Raw genomic sequence first — 27,470 nt, 5'->3', positions numbered from 1 at the left:
AATAAAGACAGATATGCCTCTGTGCTTAAGGGGGGAAAGAAAGAAAATATAATAAGTAGGTGGTTTGCAGGGCTGTCTGTATTTCATAATGTGATAAACTGCCCTCAGGATTCTTGATATGATTGAATTTAAAAGCCAAGGAAAAAAAAGGGAAAATGTACTCCATTCTCAATTTTAAATGGATGGCATTTGAGGCCACCTGGACAAGAGGATGAAAGAATTACAGAGGTACAAAATGTGCAGAATTAAGGGATCTCACACACTAGCCCCCCTCCCCAAAGAAATGCATACAATCAAATACAAGCTCTGTGCCTCTCAGAACTGCAAATTGTATAAAGAGATCTGGAAACTAAGTGTTATGGTAAATAAGATACAGGAGGAGAAATAAAAGAACATTAATCATCTGGCTCAATCTTTAAGAAGACTTTAATTAATCTTGGATGGTGGGGTGAGGACCAAAGAAAAAAAAAAAACACACATGTACAAGATCCAGACCTAAAATGACATGTAATAGCACAATTAACAAACAATCTCTCATGTAATTTATTTCTGTAAGGTAGAGCTAAGGGGAGTCCACACATAAGTTTAACGGATTTTTGTTTAAGCAGGAGATATTTACATTACGAATCTAAACAGAAATGGCAAAGATGCCAAAATAAGAACTTAATTTTAATGTGCAGCAAACTATACTATGTTAATATTGACATAATTAAATAGCTTATGAAGTAAAAATAAGTATCTGAAATAAAAAATCCTCAGCATAAGTGATGACTCATTTTTTTCCAACTTTCTGTTTTCAAATACTGTTTACCCGATGGCTTTTACTGTGCAACAGTCATCCTTGAAAGATCTACTATCTGTAAGTATGTGGGTAATTAAGCATACCCAGAAAGGAATCCATAAATAGTAAAAGCCTAATAATATGTGATCAATTTGTATGTTTTAAACTTAGAAAGTAATCATATCTACCATGAGTATATATAAGAAATGAAAAACATTAAGTTTTCCCTCATCTTTTCCCAACAGGTAAACACATACACAACTATTCTGAAATAGGTGATGAGACAGACCTGAAGCACTTTCACTTGGAGATCACTAAAAATAAAATATTACTGCCAAGCAATATTTTTTATATATACACTATTTTTTATGTAGAAAATTTAAACCAAAATTTAAACCAAACCACTTTATTCAGTTTCCTGGGGCGGGGGGGGGGAAGGCTGTTTGAGTCATACCTCTCAACACTTTCTGACTAATCATTATCTTTTTTGTTTTGTCTTTTTCTTTTTTGGCCGAACTAGTTTACTAAATGTGAAGGCCCAGTGCCGAACCTTATCACACCCTCCTATCAAGCTCAATTTACCCTGTACAAATTTTTGGAAGTACAGCTACAGTTCCTGGTTAAGACCCAACTAAGTAGCCTCGGGGGACTGGTACCAAGATTTTAGTTTACATCAATTTCTTTGTAGCTCCACAGATTTCATTGTGATCCTCCCAGCTCACCCTTTATCCATTCTTTCACACCAAGCCAAGGAAGATTCCACACAATTTACAGTTCCTCTTTTTAATATTTTCTAAGAAAAGCCCTCTCTTAGGACAAGTTTGCAATGCCTGAAATAAATTAACTCTTTCAAAAGAAAAACAAGACATTTTTTAAAATTTAGCATCCTGCTTTTCAAAGTGGACAAAATTTAATATGCATTCAGACATTTTAAACCATGTTTTTAAATGATTAAAATCAGGACAAAATGCAAAAAGGATGGGGAACCACACCTGAAAAGATAGTATTCTCTTTCAGTAGTCTTTTAAAATACAGGAAGTCACAAAAACATGCAGAATAAAACTGCAAAACATACAATTTTCTTTCTCAAGTGTACAGTATTACTGTCATTTCAAATGGTTATAAAGAAATAACTTACCTGCTTGTGCATTTCTATATTCAACCCATAGGACATCTCATAATACTGTCAAAGAAGGGAAAGCAATTAATTTCGTGCCTTTCATCAGACTCCCTAGTTTGTTCCAAATGCCCCAAGTATGCTTAAAACAAACATAAAAGCCTCACTAAAGCAAAATATCCACAATACCTATGCTAAGGAGGAACATTTAGCTTTAATAAACTAGCAGCCACCCTAAGACACAGACTCTGAGTAACTCACAAAACTAAGAAAATCAAGTTCACACGTAGCATTCTTAACATCTCCAGCTGTCTTTATACATCACAAACAGATGAATCAAAAAGACCTGACGAAAATTTAGTGCCATATGGACTCTAATTCCAAGGCATAGCGGCCAAGTTAATGGCAAGTGTCTCATAAAAATGCTGGCGCTTTGAAAGAACTATCCAGAAAGGTGATGCTACTTCAGAGTTCCGTTTCTCATTTTTAGTGTACTGCTCATAAGGAAAAAGGCTGGATAGGAAATGAATGAGTTACTCTGGAACCTTTATGAACAAGCATAAAAACATGCTTGGTTAAGACTTCTGAAAAAGCAGATCTGATTTTTTTTTTGGGGGGGGACGTGTAGTATAACTGTCATTAGAGAAATTCTGGCAGAACAGATCGGTTATACAGGAGACGACAACGCTCCTCAAACCAATGTAACACCACAGAAACTGAAAACACACAAAACACATGCACATACAAACACACACTAGTAACATAAAAAGCGGGAAAATTTTGAAAAGGTGTCTGGTGTCTTTTGATATCCATCATTCTCTAAAAAAAAAAAATGAAACCTTAAAATTCTTGCTGCATACAAAGAAATTGGTTAAGATTGTTTGGAACAAGAGCAATAAAACAACAAAGAAAACCACTAGCGCAAAAACATTTTGCTTGTGACTCTCAACAAAACATAAACGAGGTTCTTTTTTTTTTTTTTCCAATCTATAAACAAAGCACAGAGGATCATACCCCACGCAGCTGAACTTCTTGAAAATTCAAATCAAAGCTAGTTGTCAGAAGCAAGTTATAACATCCTGGAATTACAGGTTGCTAATGATCACATTCCCACAACCCCAACTGCACTGGCACGCTGTGACTGGGATCTATCCTACAGCCTCCAGCAATCTGAACATATCCTTGCTTTTGGTATCCTAAACTAACAGGCACTTTGAATCTGTGACACAGTTTTCTTACCATGACATAATGCCGCTGCATCTCTGTCTTCTCACTGGCGAGTTTCTCACATTCCAGCTTCAGGCTGTTCAAGACATAATGAAATCTAAGTACAATGCAGACCTTGACTTACATTCTTCAAATGTAAATAGACATTCTAAATCATCACCTACAAAACCCCAAATCAACTATCTTAAATTGCACCTCATTATTGAAGGAGAGGTGGTGGGAGAGAAAGGGGTGACTGGAACCAGCCTGGACTTGCCCTTTCAATGAGGATCAAACCTGGGGTTTTTGTTTAAGAAAAAAAAAAAAAAAAATCCTCTAGCCAATTTAATTCCGGAACCGCATCCAGAAATGAACATTTGCTAAATTCATTTAATGAAAGAAGAAAAAGAAAATAAACATCAATAACGTGTACATACCCAAGCACAAATTTAAATCCCCCAAAATGTCACAAGGAAGGTTTTTTTTTAATGTTCCACGAAGAGATTAACGAAAATATGAATCAAGCATGTCTTATGAATGATGTCTTATTTGTTCCCTCCAAAACAGAGACAAGTTGAATACCACCACCCAGGGGCAAAGTGTGGATCGGGTTCAGTGGCTCGTTTTGGTTCTTGCATTTAAGAAATAAGAATTACACGTCATTAGAAAGCCAGAGAAAGAAAAATATTTCAAAGGCACTCTAAGTCTAACGATCGCCTGTAAGAAGAAAACATTTTTCAGCATAAAAGTAATGAAATCGCTCACTTGCGACTTCCCAGGGCTCTCAGCTCATGGTATTTCAGTGGAACGGCAGAAAAAAGTGAGACGGAATCAAGCCCGGAGTAATAAAGAACCAAGGAAGTCAAAAGGCCCCAGAATCTTTCCAATCTTCCATTCTCCTGGCCCCAATAAATCAATATCGAAAGTTTGGCCTCAGCATTTTCCAAGTCTCCCCAGTTTCGATTGTTCTGCCTCCTTTTTATTTATTTACAGAAGAAGGAAAGAATGTTTAATTTCTTTACACCTGCCTAAGGAAAAGAGGCCTTGACTTGCCCTTTCTGCCCACAAGTAAAAATGATAATACCACATTTGTGGCGGCCAAAAAAAGGGGGGTGTGTGTTTGTGTGTGTATGTGGGGGGGAAGACAAGAGCTAAGCAAACAGGAGGATCAGCTAAAGTCAATATCGTTACCTGTGGTATTGAGCCTGTAAAAACTGAAACTCTTCCTTAATCCGATCACAGGACTCGGAAATTGTAAATTTAAAGGGTTGAGCAGGCTGATGCGGTGCCTAAAGAACAACAATAAAATATTTAATTAGCCCACATCACAGGCGAGGCAGGGAGATGGAAAAAACATACCACGCGGCGTTAGCGGGGGGCGGGAGGGGTCACCGCGCAGGCAGGCAAGCAAAGAACGATTAAAACTCTCATCTAGGCCCCCCCCGCCCCGCCTCGCCGCACAGCCCGGCAGGGGCTGGTTTCGGGGTGGCCCCCGGCCCCCGCGTCCTCTGGCCCGCCCCGGACCCTGCGGGTTCGAGACTCCGCTCCGCTCCCCCGCCAACCGCGGACGCCCGGGGGCCGGCGCGCCGCGCCCACTCCCTCCCCACCCGGAATCGAAACTGGCCCGTCGGGGGGACTCGCGCCATGGCGTCTGGCCGCGGTCAGGTCGGGGGAGGGGGCGGGAAACGCGGCCGCCACCCTCCGCGGCCGGCTGGCGGACTCGCTCGCGCGTCCCCGGGGCCCGCGGAGCGAGGGGCCGGCGCCCCGCACTCCCGAGCCGCAGCCGGACCAGCCGCGCCGCCGCCGAGGGCGCCCTCCCCGCCCCGGCGCGGAGTCGCGCCTCCTCCATCGCTCGCCGCCCCCCCCCCGCTCGAGGAGTCGCGGCTTGGGGACGGAAAACGGCTCCGCGCGGCTTCCAGGGGCTTCAAAGACAACAATAAGAAAATGGCTACAACTCAATTGCCTCTCCGCACCCCCTCCGAGAGTGCCACCGCGCCAGGGGGTGGGGGGTGACGGCAGGCAGCTCCCCGAGCGGGCCGCGGGGCGCGGGCCGCCCTCCCCGCCCCTCCGGCCCCAGACACAACTCGGCGCACAGGGGGCGACGCGGGGAATCCCCCCGCGCTCGGCGAGCTCGCGCCCCGCCGCCCGCACTCACCGGGTGTCTGGTCTGCGGGTACATCTTGCTCAGGTCGCGAATCATCCAAACCGATTTAGTTGGCTGCGCTGGGCAGAGGCGCGCGGCTCATTGGCTTTAATGGCCCCGAGGAGGAGGTGGAGGAGGCGGCGGCGGAGACGGCCGGCCGGGTCCGAGGGGCGGCTCGGGCGGTCCCGGCCCCCGCCGGGTCTCGCGTGACGCGGGCGGCAGGAACGCGCGGCGGCGGCGGCGGCGGCGGCGGCTGGGTGCGGGCGGCCGGGCCGCTCGGCATTCCTCGCGGGCGTCACTGGCCCGCCGCGGGCATTGTCCGGCGCGCGTCTCCCGCGGCAACGCTCCGACGTTCGCTCCGCCGAGGCGCGCCCGCCGAGCCCAGCGCCGCGGCCGCGCCGCTCCCCCGGGCCGGGAAAGTGCGAGCTCCGCGCACCAGCGCCCGCCGGCAGCGCCGCCCGCCCGCTCGCTCGTCCCACTCCAAACTTTTTTTTATTTGTCTTTTAATTGGTTGTTATTCCTCCGAATGAATGATCTCTCTCTTCTTTCCTAAAAGCAAACACAAACTCCTTTGGTTCGGAAGAGGTCTCGGCGGTGCTTTTTGGTTTCTCTGGAGATTTTTTCACTTCACAGCAACGATCTTTTAAAAGGCACCTTTTAGCTTCTTTTACCACATCTCATTTCCTTATTTTTCTTCCTTCCTGTTTTCTTGTCTTTTTTTTTTAACCCCAAATTGAAGGGGATTATAAAAATAAAAGAGAGTGAAACGCTTGCGGCTTTTTTTTTTTTTTTAATTCTCTCTCCTTTCAAACTCTGCGAACACCACCTCAAAATAATATACAAGTGTGTGAGAGAGGGGGAAGAAAGCAGCCAACAGCCCAAACACCCGCTCAGAACAGCTCTAACAACACGCTCCGTGTAGGTGACTTCTTTGACCAAATTTAGCAGCAGCTAATCATTAACATTCTGATACATATTCACAAACGTCCGTGGAGGGACCGCGGAGCATCCCGGGAGATGTAGTCCACCCCCAGCGACCGCGGTCGAGGATTCGGCCAGATTGACTACAATCACCGGCCCGCCACGCGACCGCTCTGGGGCCCCCTTCAAGCGCCCCGCCCACCCTCGGCGCGGTAGGCGTCTCCAGCAACCAATCAGAGATGGCTGAACATTAATCGCCGTTCTGTGTTACTGCCCATCATTTCACTGCTGACAAATGGCGAGCCAGAGGGGAGGAGCTGGCCGGGCTGGAGCCCACGTGGGGGCCGGGCGTCGTCCGCGGTTCGGACCAATGAACGGAACGGGATGGGGTTAGCGGAGGCGGAGCGGAGATGGCCCGCCCAAGGCGGAGCTTCGTCTTGGCTGACGTTCCTTAGCGCGAGCGTTCGAACCGGGGAAACATTTGTTCAGCTGTCAATCAAAGTAACGTGGGCCGGGGAGAAGCTGTGGCGACGGCTGCTGCTGCTGCCCTAGCTGCATCTTCAGAACTGGGTGTTGGTGGCGGTGGTGGCGGCAAAATAAAGAGGGTGGAGGGGGCGGTAAGACTCGAGGCTGGTCAGGAGATCTCCTTCCGAGTCTCGTCCTCCCACCCGCCCCCCTCCAACCCAAACACCCTCAGCCCCTTGCTCCTCGGCCGCGCCAGGAATGCGGACTAATTAGGGTCCAATGTCTCCTTAAAGAGACAAGCTCGGCCTTGTGTAACGCGCCGAAACCCCCGTTGAGACAAGAGAGGGAGGATCACGCCGATCCCACTTCGTTCGGTTCACATCAATTTTACGCGCCGCTGGAGCCGGCATAATTTTCCGTGTGAACGCGGACTCGGGCCCCTGCTCTTATTTAGAGCAGGAGACTGAGCTGCGAGACGCTTACCCGGGCTGGGGGCCAGGGTTGCGGGTGGGGAGGGCGCCCCTCCGAGCCCCGAGGGGGCTGTGATTGCCGTTTAACCCCGAAGTGGGGCCAGTTTCCCCAAGCAACTGTGCGACGAAGCACCCCCAAGTCGCTCCCCGCGGGCGCCGCGGGGGCGTAACCGTGGAGTCTTGGGGTGGGGCTGGAGGCCCGGGGGCAGGAGTCGCCCGATTCCCAAAGAAACTTTGTCGAGGAGGCCACCCGCACTCCGTAGACTGTCAGTCGGTCCCGCGCTAGGACAGTGTCAACGAGGTACCTGACGCAGGCACAGGGTAGAAAACGCCCCTGCGCCCCTGAGATGCTCCTTTCCCCGGGATCAGAAGCAAGAAGACTGTCCCTCTTTTTCCTGCTCTTCGGAGGAGCAAGTCTAGTTTGACGCGGTCGAAACGGGCCGGACCACGCGGGCCACGAGAGAGGGCGGGTCTACCACCCCGGGGACAAGTTCCGGCAAAGTGGGGGTGGTACGGGGGCAGAGGGGGGGGGGAGAGGCATTTTTAGGGAGGGGGCTAAGGAGGTGGGGACCGACTCCGTGGCGAGAAGGGACGCCCGGGGGTAGACAGCGCCTTCACCCTTAATCTTCATCCAGCTAGGGGTAGCTCCCTGGTTTAAGGGGAGGCGCTGCGGCTGGTAGCCTTTCCTAGTGAGCCTCTAGCCTTTGGGGGCGTGAAGGAATTCAGAGAAAGTCAAGTTGATGGTCGACTAATTTAAGGGTCTGTTTCGGACGTTCATTTCTCAGTGTCATTTGCCTACTCTAACTTGAGACATTGGCAGAGATGCTTCAGCATTAGTGGAAAACCAATCTTCTGAGTAATATCCCACGCCTCAGTGGACAAATCAATGACTTAATGTCCAACCTAACACGTTCCATGGGCTTCTCTCTCTGCTGGGCACTGTGGAGGCAGGTGCAAAGGAAGGCTACGATGGTCTTCACAATGTGAACTCCATCCCCAGATACTTTCAATAATTCAATTCAGCAAATACTTTCTGCATCCCCAAAATAAGAGGATGGAGAACTCTGGGCAGTTTTCTGAACCTCCTCTGTCCCATGTGCCCAGTCCAAAATGAGATGTGCTATAAGAACACATACACACTGATTTTGAAGAGTCAATACAAAAAAAAAAGGAACATGAAATAGCTCAATAATTTATCATGATTACATGTTGAAATTCTAATATTTTGAATATAATTGTTTAAACAAAATATGTTACTAAAATTAATTTTTGTCTGTTTGTTTCTAATTTTTAAATCCAGATATTAGGAAGGTTTAAATTACTTGATGTAGCTCACATATTTCCATTGGACAGCACTGTTTTTGAAACATTCCTAAGAACCAAAAATTAGAAGACTTGAGTGATACAATTTCTACACCAGGACAGCGAATTTTCTAAGAACACCAGGAACAATCACGTTTTATTCTAGGGCTGGTTATTTGTTCCCAGTGGAGCTTTTCAATAGTTCATTAAATCACCCACGGTGCCTCTGTAGGAAGTTCCATGTTATTTCTTCTTGCCAGAATGTTAGCAAGTTCCATAAGAACCAGAACTTAGTTATGTTCATGGCCACACTCCAGATGCCTAGAATGATGTCTGGCACATAGTTGGTGCTCAGTAAATACTTGTTGACGGCATTAATGAGCAAACACCATGTTGTGTCAGGATAGGAAGCTTCTGTATCATTTGGGCCATATTCATTGAGATTCTATGCAGTTATTTCCCAGGGCAGGGAATGAGAATCCAAATAACAGAACCTGAAGAGCTATTCAAAGGGTCTGTGGACAAAGAGGAAACTGCTCTGTTAGAAAATATCAAATAACTAATGTCAGAGACCTCTCTGCTAAACTCTTTCAACAGTCTGTGTCAACAGAAGAGTGACAAGAAATCAGGATGTTTCTTTACTTTTTATTAAGTGCAGTTTTGAAATACTGCCCTTGAATGTGCTTCACACTTTGTTCATTTGGCAGATCTACATGACAGTGATGTCTCAGAAAGATGCCAAATGAAGCAACTGGTGTCCCAGTGGAACACACAAAGTGGGTGGGGCAAACAGCTGCTTTTGTCTCTTCTGCTCTCTGCTCGTGCTTCTCTCTCTCTCTTTTTAAGTTTATTTATTTATTTATTCATTTATTTGTAATAATCTCTACACCCAACGTGGGGCTCGAACTCACCACCTAGAGATCAAGAGTTGCATGCTCTTCCGACGGAGCCAGCCAAGCACCCTTGTGCTTCTCTTTTTGCACTTTCACAAACTGTTGAGCCAAGCTGTGAAGTCACCTAGGGGCTTGTCTTATCCCTATCGCACAGTGGGGAGCTCCAGAATTTTTATGTGGGCAGGGCTCAGCAGCAGCATTCCTCTTGGAAGCTAGGCCTGGGGTTCCAATCTTAATGTGATGTATGCAAAGCAAGCACATTATTTTCTCTTACGTGTTATAAATTATGTATTCCTCCATCAAGTATTTATTGAAAAAAAATTCTTGACCTAGTATGTGCCAGGATAAGGGAATTTAACAATAAATTAGCTATTGTTTATTTATCATCTCTCAGCTCAAACTCATCCTCTTTGCCTGCTCTGTGAAAATAGATCTGGGCCCTTTAAATAGTTTCCTTTGTCAACTGGCACCAAAGCTTTGTCCGTAGAGGACGCTGGGGAGACATTACAAGAGGAAAGCGTTTTGCTTCCTGATTCTGGCGTGCTGGCCAGGCAGGTGGCAATTCGTTGCACCCAGCAGCCACTAGCTTCCTCCACGAACCCCCTTATGTAGTTTCGGAGCAGAGTGCCTTTGCTGAGACACTACCCGAACAGCTTTCCTTGGCAGCCCAGAAGATCAATTTCCAGTAAGTTCTGGAGTGTGGCTTTCCGGCAAGTTCCCAGAACGCAGATGTCCATCAGGGTCCACCTGCCCCAGCTGTGCCCTCTGGAGCAGGGTCTGGATTTCAGCCATAGGGTATGTGTGTGGGTCTTGGGGAGGCTCTTTCTTGAGTCCTCTGTGTCAGCCCTAGAGGTAATGGCTGTTCCTTGTATCTGCTATTTCTATATTTGGGGTTCTCTTTACGTCCTATTTACCAGTCCCTCTCTACTCCCATTTCCTGTCATAATTAATAAGTCTTTATATTGAACTTCTCTTGTTCAGATTACTGTGTAATTGGACTCAGACTGATGCAGTAGACAACATATGCACAGTCTCTTCCCTTCGGGGACTTACATTCTGATTGAAAGAGGCAGACAAACAGTCGAATGAGTAACCGTGTAATATGAAAGTGGTGGTGCATGCTATGAAGAGAATTAAGCAAGGTGGGCAGATCGGAGTGGTTCAGATGGCAGTGGGCTTCCCAGAGGAGACGCTTAAGCAGTCTGCCGAGAAAGAGCCAGCCATGGCAGAGATCACTGAGCAGCAAGCTTCAGGTGGATAGAAAGGCCCCATCTGGGGAAGTGTTGGTGAATGTGAGGATTTTGAAAAGAGTAAAAATAGTGTAGGACCAGGTCACCGCCACATCTATGGGTCCAGGTCACATGGAACGTTTGACATCTGATAAAGGCATTTGTTTTCTATCCTGAGTGCAGTGGAAAGCCAGGTGGGAGGGGGAAGGACTGTAAGAAGGGAGTGACAGGATCATTACAAATATGAAACTGGTCCGTAAGCGCCCTTACTCATACTTGGCCCTAAGATTAAGAAAACATCCTTTTCCATATTAAAGAATATCTATTACTTTTATTTGGGGCAGCTAAAACAAACTACTGAGACCAACATCCCCTTGGCACTGGCACTGCCCAACCCCACTACTGAGTGATGGATAAATTTTAATTTGAATAGAGGCCATTTATGCAATTCAGAAATGTCAAGCTCTGCCTTGAATGTACCACTAGAACAGCAATAATCATAGAGAATCAAGGACATGTAGATTCATTTCTAGAGCAGCAATTGATTTGCCCCATAACTGACTACTCACCGCTCTCCCATCTATGATAAGATGGGCATAACTGTATAGTATTCTCCTTAGTTGTCAATGTCAAAGAGAATGCCAAATTTCTGAACTTGCCTTGCCTGGTGAGGCAGAGCCTTGTCTTTGCCAGCCACCTCTATGTTTAGTGGTAGAAATTGCCAAGCTATCTTTGTATTGGGATGTGTCTTCTTGGTGGATAAAAGGCAAGTGGGCACCCATTGCTCTTTTGGGGAACGGTGGCACTTGGCCTGGGAGTAGAGTGGACAAATGTGTATAGAGACTAAGGAGGTTTCAGGGAGAAAAGAATTCTTCTTACTGAAATGCTACATTGTTTGAACCCCTTCAGATGGTCCCTAATTAAGTCTACTGGCAAGAAGGAACACTGAAACCTTTCTCTTCCCTCCCATGGGTTGGAGGACTGACGTGGTGGGGTGGGAGGGTGGTGTCTAGAATTCACCATGAAGTCAACAGGAGAATGGACCAGTGACCTAGGTTCACCATCAGTAGCTACAGAGGCAGGGAGTATGGATGTTTCTCATTCTGGAAGAAGTCTGTGTTAAAGATAGGAATCCCCTTTGGCTTACTCATGCTAGCACTAATGGAGTGCTTTGGGATAAATGGCTGTATAGGATGATAAAAGTCTGTAGAGGACCCCCGTCTTCAATAGTTACACCTGATGTCAGCAATAGTTCCAAGTATCTGAGGGAGACCCTGAACTTCTAGCTAGTCTGAACAATTAACAATTGACAATATGTCTGAATATTTAAAAGGATCTGTGAATTTCTTTATACTCCAAGCTGATAAAGCAAACTATATTTAAGAAATACACCATTAAAAAGGACCCTCTTGGGGCACATGAGTGGCTTAGTCAGTTAAGCATCTGACTTTGGCTCAGGTCATGATCTCAGGGTCCTGGGATTGAGCCCCACGTCGTGTTGGGCTCCTGCCTCAGTGGGGAGTCTGCTTGTCCCTCTCCCCCTCTCCCCGTTCATGAGCTCTCTCTCTCTCTCTCAAATAAATAAATAAAATCTTTAAAAAGAAAATTTCCCTGGGGCGCCTGGGTGGCTCAGTCGTTAGGTGTCTGCCTTCGGCTCGGGTAGTGATCCCAGGGTCCTGGGATCCAGCCCCACATCAGGCTCCCTGCTCGGCGGGAAACCTGCTTCTCCTTTCCCACTCTCCCTGCTTGTGTTCCCTCTCTCGCTGTGTCTCTCTCTGTCAAATAAATAAATAAAATTTAAAAAAAAAAAAAAAAGAAAAGAAAATTTCCCTCTTGCTCAAAAAATATTTACATTATATTTACTTTCCTTGAATCTAGAAGGGACCTTTAAGAGATACTTCTGTTTCACTCCCCCGCCTTAAAGCAAACAAGGTATTATTATCCCCTACTTTAAAGATTAATCAACGGAGGCGCCGAAAGAAGTTACTTGCCCAAAGTTATACAGTTTAGAAGTACAGAAGCAGAGGTCAAACTTCTGTCTCCTGCCTCCTTATGTCATACCTGTCTAAAACCTGCTTTCCACAAGTGGGTATTCAATTAAAGTAGGTGATTTAAGCGTTCCCCAACTCACCGGCATGGTTTACTCCTTTTCAAGCAGAGATTTTATTGCTAAAATGGACGTGGAAGATGAATCAGGGAGATGGGTGTGTTGCAGCTGCCAGTGGTCAAAACTTGAACCTGAGGCTTCCCACGGACGCATGAAGCAAACCTCACTCCCTCCTTTCCTCCAGGCCCCAACCTCAGAGTCTCTGCAGGCTTGATAAGCACAATTCAAGAGAGAAGAGCGATGCTCAGGCTCCGGTCCTTCCACTCTCCACAACAGCAGGGCTCACACCCACTCAGCGGCTCCCACCATGCCTTCCAAGAGGCGCCCACTCATGCTATCACAACAGCCTGCAAGGCAGATATTCCAGGAGAAAAACTGGATTCACTTTCTGAAGTGGGTGGCATGGGAATGGGGTAGGTGTAGGACAGTATAACTAGACACCATACTGCTTTGTAGGAGAAAATCAGTCATGAAAGTCCAGTATTCTTCTCTTAGGAACCTGGGCTCAGTTCACAACCTACCATGATCTGGTCAACTTTGGTTAGTCCCTTTAACCTTTCTGACTTCACGCATCTGGTGTTTCCTCCATAGAGAAGATAAACCTCTCCCCACTAGAGGCAAAGCTTTGCAGCCCCTGAAATATTTTATTGTATAATTAGGGAGTTGCATGGATCATATAGAATGGATTTTGATTCAGGATCACCTGCTGAGCATGATCACTTTTTCCTTCCCCTTTTTAATACTTCCAAAGAAATGAACTTCTGGAGTAAATATTATTTGGGGGAAGTAGAAGCAGACATGTTCTGTTGAGAATGGATTATATGTCTTATAAAGTAGACTCAAAACTGTAAGGGTCTATAATCTTAATGCTGGTATGTTGGCTCCCACTGCTATAATTTAATTCAGGACTTGTCCTCACTATTATGGAACCTGGAACAATTCTGGCAAGTCACGTCACTTCCTTTAATAGAAGTCCTTGTAAAACAGTGTGAAGGAGCCATCATTCATAGTGTAATATCTAGCCTAGTGCACTACTACTTTTAGAAAAGACTATAATTCTGGGAAATTTTCATTTATGGAGACACCCTACACACACACCTCCACTGTTATATGAAACAAGATTTAAATGCTTCTGTTAATGGGTTTTTATTAAATATGTCCACAAGAGAGACCAGTGGATACTTAATTTCTGTATGGACCACGAGTGTTTACATCATGTGTCACATGTTATCTGGAAATATGTAAAGACCCTGAGAGATGGGAAGAATGGGTATATGAAAACCCCCATTTTACAGACTAGGAAACTGACGTTCAGAGAAACCAATGGCCTCTTGAAGATTACACAACTAATAAGCAAAGGGGGATCAAACATGAGCTTTCAATTCCACATCTTTCCACTCCACTAGAGCTGCCTTTTAATGCCATCAGTTAATTATAAGGCATCGCGCTTTACAAAGTGTTTCCTCATGCCTCTTCCTTCCTTACAAAATCCCATTAGGTAAGGAGAGCAGGTATCGTGACCACCTTGCAAATGTGAAAACTAACGCAGAGAAAATGGCTGGCCTGACTCACATGTGTATGGTACAGGTACACACCGACTCTACGATCTAAACTGATGTGTATAGCCATATATAATAAGAGTTAATATCCTACAGGGGCACCTGGGTGGCTCAGTCGTTAAGCATCTGCCTTCAGCTCAGGTCATGATCCCAGGGTCCCCGCATCAGGCTCCTTGCTCCGTGGGGAGTCTGCTCTTCCCTCTCTTGCTGTGTCTCTCTCTGTCAAATAAATAAATAAAATCTTAAAAAAAAAAAAAAAGTTAATATCCTACAATATATACACCTAGAAAATATACAGGAAGGTGTTATCCACATAACCCCTGTGTCAGTTAACTGGATGTCCTCATCTTCCAGCCAGCTGGATTCCTTGCTCTTCCTAGCTTTCGACAGGAATGATTCACCACCAACCCACGTACAGCAGGAAATCCGGCATCCTTCTCCGGAGCTCCAGGGATTCTGGAGGGTCTCTGTTTCTCTTTACCATCCCTGGCTGTGATCTCTTGTTTCTGATGAAAGCTTGATCTCTACTTGATGCATCCTGCTCTTCTGTCCCTTTTCCATGCCAGGTTATCCTTTCAGACATCCTCTCATCTTCTGCTGTACCCTGGACACAAGCTGTCTGTGATGAACACTTTTACTGAAGAGGGAGTTAACAACGCAGTAGGGCAAACAAATGGAAATAGAGTATTAACCATCCCTGCCCCTTGGTTATCTCTCCCCCCTTGACCTGCTCAATTACAGACACCACCCAGCTATCGTTCAGTCTAGCAACCCTCCTTCGCTCATCCCATCTCACTTCACAGGACAGGCACCAGGACTACGACAGAGTGATGGGCATACCTTTCCCTACTACAGTTGCCACTGTGTAGCGTTTTTATCCCAGAGGGTTGATTTCTGAGTCTAATTTTTGCAACATCTACGTAAGAAAGGGAGACATGCCGAGATAACTCGCTCATTCTCCATTCTCGGTTTGTAACCCAAACCGAGGCACTTTTTAGAATTCATCCAGCGAGAATTTAGAGAGAAATTAAGGCTTTTGAAAGGGAAGCCATGCTGGAAATAATCTTATAATCTCTAGGAATGACGTTCGTCAAGGATTTAAACAGCAGCATAGACTGTTTTTCCTTTACAGGCTTACGAAATTTCGTACTTAGGCTTTCTTGAAAGGAAATAGTTTGTTTTTAATTCCTTGGAGGATGTTATATTCTTTGAAAATTTTAAGATATGTAATTAATCATGTGGAAAATGATTTATTATGATGGTAATTGTCACGTATAAGTATAGTTTGATAAGACATTGAAAATGCAAAATAAAGAATTGTCAAATATTTATTACAAATTGTAGTTAGAAGCATTTTTATAACATTTAGATTGCTATGCAGCAATGTTCTCTAACAACTTGCTCCAAAAACAGTAAACATGTGAATCACGTTGTAAAAATTAGCTTCAGAAATCAAATCTAAGCTATAAAAACGCTGGATAGTAATAACTGTACTGGTAAAAGGTATGCTAACTGTACATTTTCTATCAGTTCTAGAGCAAAATGTTTATGATAGCCTAACACAAACAACCATATTGAGCATGGAGCTTTTGAAAATTTGCTTTCTGTTGAATGAAGTATGTTAGTCACATACATTTTTAAATTATTTATGCAATGCTTAGGAAAATTTATAATCAAGGTTGCATCAAAGTAAGTTTAATTAAATTTTTATTATCTGTAAAGCTACTGCATGCACAATTAGAACTTGACTAATTATTAAAACCAAATATATACAAAATCATAGCTTCAGGAGGAAGAATTGCCAAATAAAATACTAAAACTAGTCAATTCAACTGAAAATTTAAATAGTGACAAAAGAGGGATGTGTAATTTTGTTTTTAACATTTTGAGTATCCAGACTTCTGGTGCTGGAAAGCAACTGATTTTGCCTTGTGGCCTTCTGTTAGGAAGGACCTGTATTTATTCCACAGTTGGGTTACATGTAATCAACCACTGGTTACCACATTGTTTGACAAGTCCCACCGAACGTGCCAGACACTGTCATATAAATGATCTAATTACAATACCTTAAACTCCATTTTAAAGGTGAGTCCATGGACTCTCAAACAAATGCCCTCACTCGCATAAATTCACCCAACCTGCATACTGCAAAGGAAGATCCACACTCAAGACTGTTTCTCTAGAAGGCTTCCTTGTTTTTCAGGTTTTCCGGTTGGTTTGTTTTTTGCTGCTTCCGAACCACCCTTTTCTAGGTCAGAAAGGAATAAGACATTTAGATACAGAATTTTGATATATGGGGCGCCTGGGTGGCTCAGTCGTTAAGCGTCTGCCTTCGGCTCAGGTCATGATCCCGGGGTCCTGGGATCGAGCCCTCCATCGGGCTCCCTGCTCTGTGGAAAGCCTGCCTCTCCCTCTCCCACTCCCTCTGCTTGTGTTCCCTTTCTCCCTATGTCTCTCTCTGTCAAATAAATAAATAAAATCTTTAAAAAAAAAGAATTTTGATATAAAATACCTTTTGTTTTCTTCATTTTGTTTTCAGGGAATCAGTTGTGGCTAATAATGCATTTTATATGTGTCTCTCTATGCCACGCAATCTTCTTTAGAAGAATTTTGATATGAGCCAATGAGTCAACAAATGTTTGCTAAATTTATATTTCCTCCATTGAACAAGATTAAATCCTAATTCATTCAAATTGTTTTGATGTTCTGATGAGTAATCAAATGACCCATTCTCTAAGCCCATTTTTTTTTTTATTTTTTCATTCTCAGCAGAGGAATAATCACTAAAATTAGTGTTTCTTTTTTTATTTTTTTTTTAAAGATTTTTATTTATTTATTTGACAGAGAGAGAGCACAAGCAGGGGGAGCAGCAGAGGGGGAGGGAGAGAGCAGGCTCCCCGCCAAGGAGAGAGCCCAACGTGGGGCTCGATCCCAGGACCCCGAGATCATGACCTGAGCCGAAGGCAGACACTTAACGGACTGAGCCACCCAGGTGTCCCAAAATTAGTGTTTAAAATATAGAACTAAGAACCGTACTTAACTATCCAAAGCCTGTTGTCAACATGCTACCCTGGGAATTTGGAAATATTTTGTTTCAGGCATGATAACATGCAAAAAATCCAGTCATAAAGGAAGTTATTATGAATAGCAGATACTCACACACAGACACACAGACACACGCACACACACACGTCCATATGAGTATCAACAGTTGATTTCATACATAATTTCCTGCCCGTTGATGACTGGACCCAAATCTTTGTTTAATTATAGAGGAAAACTGGTAACAATAATATAGTTTAATTAGCTATATTTCTTATATTTAGACTAATAATCAGTGTCCTAATGTACTTGTTTTGATTAGATAAAAAATAAGCAAAGCAAGAACAAGGCATAGTACTGTTTGAGAAGATCCTTGACACATTTTAGTTTAACTGTTTCATAAAGATCCTTTTTTCTCAGCAAGGTTCATTTGAGTCTACTGAAAAAAAAAACAGAAAAAAAAAGGATATCAGATTCGTAACTGTTTTTTTTTCTTACACACCTAAATTTATGAGAGAAATAAATGTCAGAAAAATCAAAATTTCCTCTCAACATCGAGGACAGAAATAGCCAAATTCAAGTGTTTGCTTTCTGAAGCGCTGCTGAATACATTGTCCAGATTGTACCACGGAAGGCTGAAAGCAAAACACGGGTGGGTCTATCAAACAATCCCTGACTCTGTTTATAACAACTGAAGCTGTGCCTTTCATATCAGAGTCCCCATCAGAAAGGGGAGGGGGGAGGAAGAGATAAGCCCCCGAGTGAAATAGTAGCCTTTAACAACAACCAGTCACTTCCTGCAATCAAAACCCTGCTAGCATGTGGCTTGTTCAAATAAAAATTACCGGACTGGGCCAAACAAGGAAAAAGTAATTGATAATGTGTGTTTTTTGGTTTGTTTGTTTGTTTGTTCTCAGAAACCATCCATCCATCAAATGTGTCAGTCCTTCATAATACTTTATTTCCCTTGTGAACAAAGATCTTTAAAATTCATTGTGTGCACTTGAAAACAAAGTGTCCTTGTGCTGGTTTATAAAGATTCTCTTTTAGTTGGGGTTTGTTTTGTTATTTGATTACATTCCCTCCCATCCTGCATTTTTTTTTTTTCCAGATAGTTGCTGGAAATTTCTGCCATTCTTAAACAAAGCATCTTTGTGCTGTATCAGCTTGCATTTTCCTTGGATTGTATTTGGATGATGCCTTTTCACTGACTTCAGCACTGAGTATTGTAGCCATAGCTTTAGTAAGTAGACTGTAACAAACAGATTCTCGGGCCCTTTTTGTATGTTGCATCCTATTAATCTGCTGGTGGGAAATGTTACACAGAGTTAGGCACAGGAGCTGTTATAAAGAGAATAAAAACCTGAGGAGGAAATACTGGGTCATATTTGCAGCTAGAGAAAGCCATTAACAATTAGTGACCACTAAAAAAAATTTTTTTTCCCACCTGAGAAATCCCTCCAATATATGGGAAGATCTGTTTACTAATATGTTTCATTTATTTTTTAGGATCAGTTTGCAAAATAAATAATCAGTATCCCAAAGAAAAGTCTGTAATGTGAATTTCAGCGACATTCACTCACTTCTGTTCTTGATGACTTCCATATTAAAGTGAAGTTAAGAGGGATTAAGTACTACACACACACACACACACACACACAATTTTGCCTCAATGGTAAAGATCACACTTCGAAATGCACATTTAAAGAAATAAGAGAGTTCCCCTTAAATTATATTTTTAAATGACAGCTATGTGATTAAAACATTGCAACTGAAAATAGGAGAAATAATGAGGCTTTGGTGAAGAAAAATACGAAGGAAAAAGTCTGTGTGGTTCTGTAAGTTTTTACTTCATTCAGCTACCTATTTACAAGTCAATGCTATCATTGCATGATCTCTTTTGTATGCTTCTAATACTATCAACTGTTGACCTGCCAGTTACTTTAGGTTTATATTTAGATTTTGTCACCAGTGTCTTGGGACAGGCTAGCCAGGAGAAAGGCCCTTCCAGATGGTTGTTCCTTGTGCAGCCAGCTAAGTCCTGGCCAGAGAAACCACTTCTGTTACCTCACCAGGCATCTCCATGAAGTTTCTTTTTAAAGAACGCCCGGGAAGAAAAAGCCTCAGTAGCTACACAAAAGCCCTACATTACAACAAATCCAGCCCCTGGAATTTCTCTTTCTGCCTTCTCCAAAATAATAGTAAAAAAAAAAAAAAGTCATATTTATACAATATGATAACAGTTTTCTTTTTTTAAGAGTTACGTATGATTTATACCTTTTTTTTAAAAAAAGATTTATTTATTTAGAGAGAGAGAGACCTAGCCAGTAGAGGGAGAGGGAGAATAATCCTGAAGCCGACTCCCCTTGGAGCTCAGAGACCTGTGCAGGGCTCGATCCCAGGACCCTGAGATCGGGACCTGAGCCGAAATCAAGAGTCAGCTGCTTAACCAACGGAGCCACCCAGGTGCCCCAACAATTTCCATGTGTAAACTCTGTTCTGCCTATGAGATACAAATACTAGAATAGCAAAAAGAAGCAAATATTCACTCCTCATCCAAAGATTGCAACACAAAGAAATACAAAAGTGTATAGGGCCCCAGGGTTATTTTTGGTGGGAGAGATGTTATCAATTTGGAAATGGTAAAGAGGTTAACTACTAAGTCAACATCCACTGTGGGGCCCCTGAAAACGAGGTCTAAGTTTTCTGTGGGAAATTGCCAAGAAAGTCAATGATACAAATTCTGCCTTCAGAGGTACTCATAAAAAGGAGCTTTGGGAATGAGTGCAAATATTTTCATTCTTTGTTTTTCTGCTAGAATTTACTCTGTCAATTTTGCCCATTGCTCCATGCTAGGCCTAGTGGGAAGATAAAAATGAAATAGCATAATTTTTTGGTAATATTTTAACATGCTTTGATTTTTCCCCCCTCGTTTGTTTTGTTTTCCTTAACTGAACTCTTCCCCATTCTGCCACAAGCGTTCGAAAAGCTCACTTTCTAGAAGTTTAGGATTGTTACAGAAATCATTCACAATGAAAAAAAAAGAGCTAATATTTAATTTCTGATATTCAAAGGGGATTTTTGTCACAAGTCAATGTAGGCTTGAAAGCCAGGCTTTGTTGAAACAGAAAGGACTTTCCAAATTCATTGTACCATTGTCTCAAGAGCTAAGCATGACTGAATAGATGAGTCTCTTCCATGGGAGGGGAATGGAAGCTAGGCAGTGAAGCTTACTGCCTTGAGGTAGCAGGAGAATGCAATGACAAGAAGCAAAAAGCCTGAAGCTTATTCCTCTGGGCCTGAGGGATTGTGGAGAGAAGGAAGCGAGAGAGGAAGGTTAGTAGTGGTCATGACACCATCTTTGTTCTTGGGCCAATGTTCTGCGGACCGGAGCATATGTTACACACATTAATCATTCACTGATCATTCTTATCTCTGGAACCAGGCCACATCAGGATGTGCCACATCTTCCAAAGCTCTGTTATTTTCTCTTTTAGTGGTATATAGAATGTTGGTATATCTTAAACTCAAGGGTATTGTATATCCAAAGAAATGTTCGAAATTGAAAGAAAAGGTGAAAAGAGGTGCTTCTGCCCTCCTTTCCACTTGTAGCTCTGTGAGGACAGAGCCTTGTAACCCACCCTCGGCAGCCAAGAATGGCCATAGTTAAGTAAACTCACAGATACCCCAAAGTGAGGCAGAGGGCAGACCTCTTGAACCGCCGTCTGTGTCTCTGTGGCATGAATGAGACCCAAGGGAACCAAGGAGACAAAGTCTGAACAGTTAAGGAAGAGTTGGACAGGAACTATCTAGAAGGAGGGGAGTCACTGTGTTAGGGGCAGCAATGGAGGACTGCCAGGCAGACTGGCTGGGCCAGGATTTTGGGGGAGTCCTCAGCACCAGCAAAGCAAATGTGGGACTAAGTCAGCAGGGAAATAGTTGGCTCCAGATCACGAAAGAGAAAACTATCAGTTACTCTAGCTCCCTGCTCCAGGATGGGTTCACGGTAGAACCTCCTGGAAGGAGAGCCACTAACCCTCTGTGGTCATTAACTGCTTGGAGAATTCCTCATCATTCCCTCTGTAGCAGATGTCATGAGGACCCAGGGTAGACTCTGCTGATCTGAGGACCTTGTCACCAGTCCCCCCACCTCCACAAAGCCACAGAAGCCCCAGGACCTCTCCCCATGTACCCAGAGGCCATCTTGGGGAAAACAGGGAGAGGAAGCCGAAATCTGAAAGGTGGAACATTTCTTCCAAAATAGACTGAGCAGTTAGGGAGAGAAAATGTAAAAATTAAGGAAGAGGTTGAGATTTTCTGGGTTGTTAAAATAAATTTGTTTTTTGGTTTTTTTTTCCCTTTTCCTCACTGACCAGTTAGGCATTTATAAAAGGAGAACAGTTAATGGAAAAATGAAAGAAACTGTCCTTTCCATCAACATCTGACTTGTACTGTGAGTGAACGTGTGACTCCACGACCCCAGAGTCATAAAGTGACTGCCTCAAGAAGTCTAAAACCTAAAGAGTGATAATATGGGAACCTACAAAAACATAACATGAGGGACCCTGTATCATAGACCATCTTTCAATTATGCATAAATTAGCAAATTGTGAATTCTATGACCTGTATTGTAATGTTAACAGTGTTTTAATTGAACCAAAGGATGCTGTCATTATTAACATTGTTTATACATCTTCATATTCTTGATCCTGATTAAGAAAGAAGCAACTCCTATGGGTGGATTACAAGCCTTTAATAGTAACAGCCAAATACACATGAAAACAGAAGTATCAGCATCGGAGCAGATTATTGTCTGCTTGTTGCTGGGTATTTTCCAGAAACAATATAAACTAGTTCAAGAAAAACCTGAGCAGATGTCAGGGACACACGGACAAGTGGTTTTTGAGGCCCTGACAAGAGCACAGAATGACTTTAAGGGAGGAGGTGAACGGGACTGGGAGATGGTTCCTTCCCAGACGCATCAGTCAGCTCAGGGACCCACCCCAGGCGTCCGAAGTCCCCACCTGCGTCCCCACTCACAGCTGTACTTCAAGGAGAGACAGGAAGGGGGGCATGGCCTCCCACTCTGGATCTGGAGTTGGGTATCAGCCTCTCCGTCCTCAGTGGGGTCTCACTGGCTACTGGGAAATGCTTCCTTGGGCACTGAACGTAGCCTGCTTTGTTCTCCCCTCGGCCCAGGACTCAGGCGTTCTATAGCTCTCCCGCTACCCCAAAAGGTGAGGGTGCGGGGTGAATGGAGCAGCTACCCAGTGGATGGACCATTCTGTCACCGTGAGACAAGGCACAGGGAACATCCTTTTTAATGCAAATGAAGCCCCTCTTTAGAAAGCCGGGCCTATTGACTAAAGACCATTATCCCAGTGAGAACAAATGAGAGGAAGCAGTTAAACATGCTCTTTCCCCCCTTTTGTGTTTATAGCTGCCCAGAAATGAACATCAATATTTAAATGTCTGAATTATCTCAGGCTTGTAAAAAACCAATTAGCTACTCCATGGGCTCAGCGTCTGGGGCCTCCACGGGGCGTAGGATGGGGCTGTTTAGTTCTTGCGGTCAGAGGCAGGGAGCTCCAGGAGAGGTCAGAGTGGCAAGGGTCATTGCTGGGTTAGTGGGGTCTCCCGGGACCATCTGTCCTAAAGGGGCAGGGCAGGGTGGGGTCAGGGGTCTGCAGCAGCCCTTGTAAGGCTGTCCGCAAGGATCCAGCAGGACTGTTGATGGCACGTGGAACTTGACCAGAATAGCTGTATCCCCAGAAACACATCACAGATGGGTGCCTTCATTCTAGGCATTTAAGGGCCATCTCTGCCTCCAGGTAGAAACCTTTAGGCTTCGAAGACCTTGGTCGGCTATAGTGATTGTGGTTCCTCTGAAGAAATGAGTCCTACTCTGGAACCAGAGCTTCCATGTTTGTGTCTGAAAGTAAGGCCCCATCCTCAGACTTACCACATCCTCTGCAGGGACAACTTGCTTGGCCTGGGGCAGATGGAATGGACCATGGGGACCGAGGCTCGTGTGTATTAGATTTTTTTTTTTCTGGCAGACGTCACTGGTTGTCTACCCAACATCTATTCACCCATTTCTTCCTTACTCACAGAACCTTTATCTGTTCGTGGCAACAAAAGATCCAGACTCACGTGGCATACATGATTTCCCAACCTCCATGACCACGGAGGTGGTGGGAGGGAGGGTGGTGAAAGAGGAGTAGGCAGGAGATTTGGGGACAACGGCTTCTGGGAAAGAAGGCTCCCCTCATCAAAGGGGACAGATGCTGTGGGCATGGACGGCTCTTTCAGCTTTGAACCCAGACATGCTGTCTGGAGCTGCACTGGGATCAGCATGTGGCTGATCACAGCACAGAGGTCAGAGGTCAGTTGGATTCCATACTTGCGTTCCCTCAACAATTATTTATTTGAGCACCTGCTACATTTCAGGCTCGATGCACAAGACACTGACACGTGTCTGTGGTCCACATTCATTACTCTATCAGGTATTGCAACACCCACAACTTGTTTGCGATAGATTTATTGCAATGAATGCATAAGACTGTAAGACAAAATGGGGGAGGGGATTCATAGAAGATACTAGGCAATGAGAGTTTCACTAGGAGATGGAAAATGTGACTTGGACAATGGACAGAAGACAAGGAAGGAGGCTGGGGATCAGGAGGCACAGCCATTGCTGGCCCCAGGAATGGTCAAGTCATAATCAAGCCCTGGCCACCTTCACAGCCTCCACCGAAACTGTGACCCCATCTACCCAGTGCTGCCGACTTCCGCCTGTAACCCAGAGCCAGTTTCTCAGGAGCAAGCCTCAGATTCTGCTGAGCTTTCTCACCTGCCTGCACACTGGTAATTTCAGAAATGAGTGGAAGCAGGATTCAGTGCCCCCACTCTTGCCCTGTTATTTGTGGATCATTAGTATTGGAATCACCCTCCCCCAGACACCCCACTCACGGTGCCTGATGGCAACCCCCAAAGGAGCCCGGGACACTCTGGGAGGAAGGATCGACGTTAGGGAGCCAAAATAAAAAAGCACATGACGGTAAAAATAATTGACATCGAGTTTTACAGTTTCCAAAGTGGAAAACAGTAAAAATCGCTGTCATACACCAGTTGAAGGTTTTCAAAGTTCATCCGAACTTCACCAGACTGAGATGCAAGCAGAGCAGGGATTCTATCTGAGCTTCAAAAAGATGAGATTGCCTTTATAGCATATAAGGCGTTCAGTTATTATCTGACTTTTTATTATAAAAGAAAGAGACGTGTAACCTTCAGCACGGGACAGTTTCAACTGGGGAATGCCTTGAGCATATTCAGAGTGCAAACAAAATCTTCTGTTGACAATGTTGATTTATAGATACAAATGAACTAGTTTTCTGAAAAATGAAGGTATTCTATTTGGAAGTTAAGGTGATTATTTTTCCTAGGAGGCTCTTCTCCAATTTTATCTCCAATGCTTATCAAATTCTCAAATTCTTATCTTGTAGAGACAAAGCCACGCAGCAGACCTAATCTTACACTTAATTGGTGTAGAATAAGGATGACAAAACATGACATATGTCTTGTTACTCTCCCATCGCTTGACCTTGGCTGACATAGCTAATTAATCACGGCATTCTTTCTCACAGAGTCAGGGCATGGTCTCTGAATTCCTTTCAACGTAGCACTGACAGCAGCCCCTACCAATAATCAGAGCAGGCAACCTCCGGGGAGCAGGGTTCAAAATGGAATTGGAGTAGTCAGGGATTTCTTTTGTTGGCCCAGAATATTGATGCTCTGGGAAGAGCACACTTCTTCCTCTAGAAAAGTCCTCCGAGCATGTGGTTCAAATCCTGGGCTTTTACGCAGATTTGAAGCTTTTGGCCAAACTGTAGCGTGTAGTCTCTTGGAATTCAGAGCCCATCTCCATCAAGACTAAAGTTGTAGAGGGTGTGGTAGAAAAAATGTCATCGACAGCCGAGTGTGGGGCTTCCTCTTAGGGTGATCCGCATGGTGCCACAAGAGAAAGACATGCTCTGCCCATATTAAAGACAGAGCAGCAGGAGAATGAAATGGTTTTGCTTTCTGTCCTCAGCAGTGGTCTCATAACCGCTGCAGGTCTGGGATTCATGCACTGGGAAATCGCAGAAGTCTATTTCTCAGCCTAAGCTAACGTGGGAGACTGGTGAAAACCCAGGGGATTCGGGAAGTCTGATCTCCCGGGCCACTCCTGGGCATTAGCTAAAGTAAGGGGCGAAAATGGTTTTGCCTCCCTTCTCTATCCACCCTTCCCAACCACAAGGCAGAGGCAGGGATCTAATTCTTTAAGATCTAGGCAGATAGAGGCTGGGAGGAAAAAGTGATGGTAATGTTTAGTTCAAATATCAGGCTGGACCACAGTTCTGGCGCTGGCGACTGGGCAAATAGGATGTTGCCAGACAAATCTCAAATCTGGACATGGAAGCTGGTGATGGCTTAAGCACCAAGGAAATCCTTACACCCCTAGGTGTGTACCAATTGTAGGTGAGCTGGACCCTTGAGGTGTTCAAACTTCCCCAAACTCTCTCCCTTCTCTTGGGGTTCCTGCTGCCGAAAATAGAGGAGGGAAATCGCCCAGCTGGCAGAACCTGAGCTACCAGATTGGCCAATTAAAGAACTCGATACACTGCCAGGGAAATGATTCAACACATAGATGCCAATGAGACCTACTAAAGTCATCATTTATCTTATTATGCCTGACCAGCAGGATATTTTTTTGGTGGATGGAGGATGCTACAAACACTCTCCTGCCATGGCCACACACATACAATGCCCGAGGGCAATTCCCAAAGGAAATTGGAGCACTCTGGGCAAGGATCAATAGCATGATTCAATGCCAGGTAGCATTTGCCCCTGCATGTGGCTTCTCTATGTCCTATTTCTATGTGGAAAGTTTTGATTAGTATTATCTTCATTTTCTGCCACCATTAAATATTAATATCAGAAAAGTCACATTTATACTTAATAAATAGGAACAGACATCACCCTATGATACTGGACATTCAGCTATTTGCACTGAGGTGGGCTGAATACCTCTGTATTTATATGGGAGATTATTGCATTTGTAAACTGGTGGCTTTATTGGTTATTATTCCACAAAAAAAAATCTGTTAACATGCAACCACAAAATTCAGTGGCTTAAAACAACAATCATGTTCTTTAGCTCATGAGTTTGTGGGTTGGTTGGGCAGTTCTTCAGTCTTGGCGAGGCTCGACTGATCTTGGCTGAGCATACTCACGTGTCCATGACTTAGCTGGTGGGCTGGCTAGGGGATGCCTGGTCTAAAATGTCCTCACCTACGAAGATCTGGTTCTGCCTCCAAAGTCCATCATCTTCCATCAGACTAGCCTGGGCTTGCTCCAATGCTGGCGGCAGGTTCTAACATAAAGAACAGAGGCACACGGGGCCTTTTCAAGCCTAGGGTGAGAACTAACCCACTGTCACTTCCATCCTATTTTATTGGCCATAGCAAGTCATAGGCCAGCCTGGGTTGAAAGGATGGGGGGAATCCACCTGTTGATGAAAGTTGCTGCAAAATTACATTGCAAAGAGTGTGGATAGAGGGCAAAGTGGGGAATTGGAGCCATTTCTGCAATCAGTCAACCACAGAGGCTGTGGGGGGAATTATTTAAATAGGAAGAGAGATCTAGGTGCCCAAGAGATGGACAGTGGTAGTGAATTTGTCTTTAAGATCTGCCCAGCTAGCACTCTTTTATTCTTTTACAAGCAGCACTCACTTCTTGTCTTCTAAGAAATGCTTATTTTAACCACAGGACTTACTTAAGAGAATGCTGACATCTTCCTATTGACTCTGCTTCCTTGGCCATAGTGATTAGGCAGAGGTGGGCACCTGATCCAACCTAGGTGATTTGGAATACTCCCCATCTTGCCTTCGTGCTTGGCTTAGTTGCGGACAAGGCCTAGTTCAGGCTGCTCAAAAATGCTTCCACGGGTGGGAGAGCTGAGCGCCTGTGAATCTAGGAACTTGTGACATCAGCCATGGCAACATGGACAAAGCAAGCGTATGGTAATGCAATTGACATTCAGGGAGAAGCAGAGAAGAAAGGAAGAGAATAAAGTGTTGGGGCCATTCCAGTTCCTGAAACAGTTACCCCTGAACCCTATCACACTCATCCTGTAAGTTGGTTTTGGAAGGCAACTCTTTCTTTTAAAAAAAAAAAATAAATCAATTTGGAAG

At 44.4% G+C, this 27,470-nt stretch overlaps 1 protein-coding gene across 11 annotated transcripts in view; it reads right to left on the bottom strand.

The window, feature by feature from the left end:
* The window catches only part of TLE4 (TLE family member 4, transcriptional corepressor), a 141,162-nt gene extending 134,972 nt beyond the window's left edge, over positions 1 to 6,190 (bottom strand). For 6 of the 11 annotated variants that reach the window (XM_081802865.1, XM_081802866.1, XM_081802872.1 and 3 more), the window contains exons 1-4: positions 5,260 to 6,190; positions 4,296 to 4,393; positions 3,138 to 3,201; positions 1,920 to 1,964 (exon numbers count right to left, since the gene is read on the bottom strand). In XM_081802865.1, the coding sequence (XP_081658991.1) occupies positions 1,920 to 1,964; positions 3,138 to 3,201; positions 4,296 to 4,393; positions 5,260 to 5,304 (252 nt within the window). In that variant the 5' untranslated portion in view covers positions 5,305 to 6,190. Of the gene's footprint in view, positions 1 to 1,919; positions 1,965 to 3,137; positions 3,202 to 4,295; positions 4,394 to 4,711; positions 4,847 to 5,259 lie in introns of those variants that run through there. The other 5 variants (XM_081802867.1, XM_081802875.1, XM_081802876.1 and 2 more) reach the window with 2 other exon arrangements.
* Between the last annotated feature and the right edge of the window lie 21,280 nt (positions 6,191 to 27,470).

The sequence above is a fragment of the Leptonychotes weddellii genome, chromosome 14 (genome assembly GCF_054177405.1).
Source record: "Leptonychotes weddellii isolate Sample4059 chromosome 14, ASM5417740v2, whole genome shotgun sequence".
Lineage (NCBI taxonomy): Eukaryota > Metazoa > Chordata > Mammalia > Carnivora > Phocidae > Leptonychotes > Leptonychotes weddellii.
Note: the sequence above shows the minus strand (reverse complement) of the source record. Positions and strands in the feature narration are given on the sequence as shown.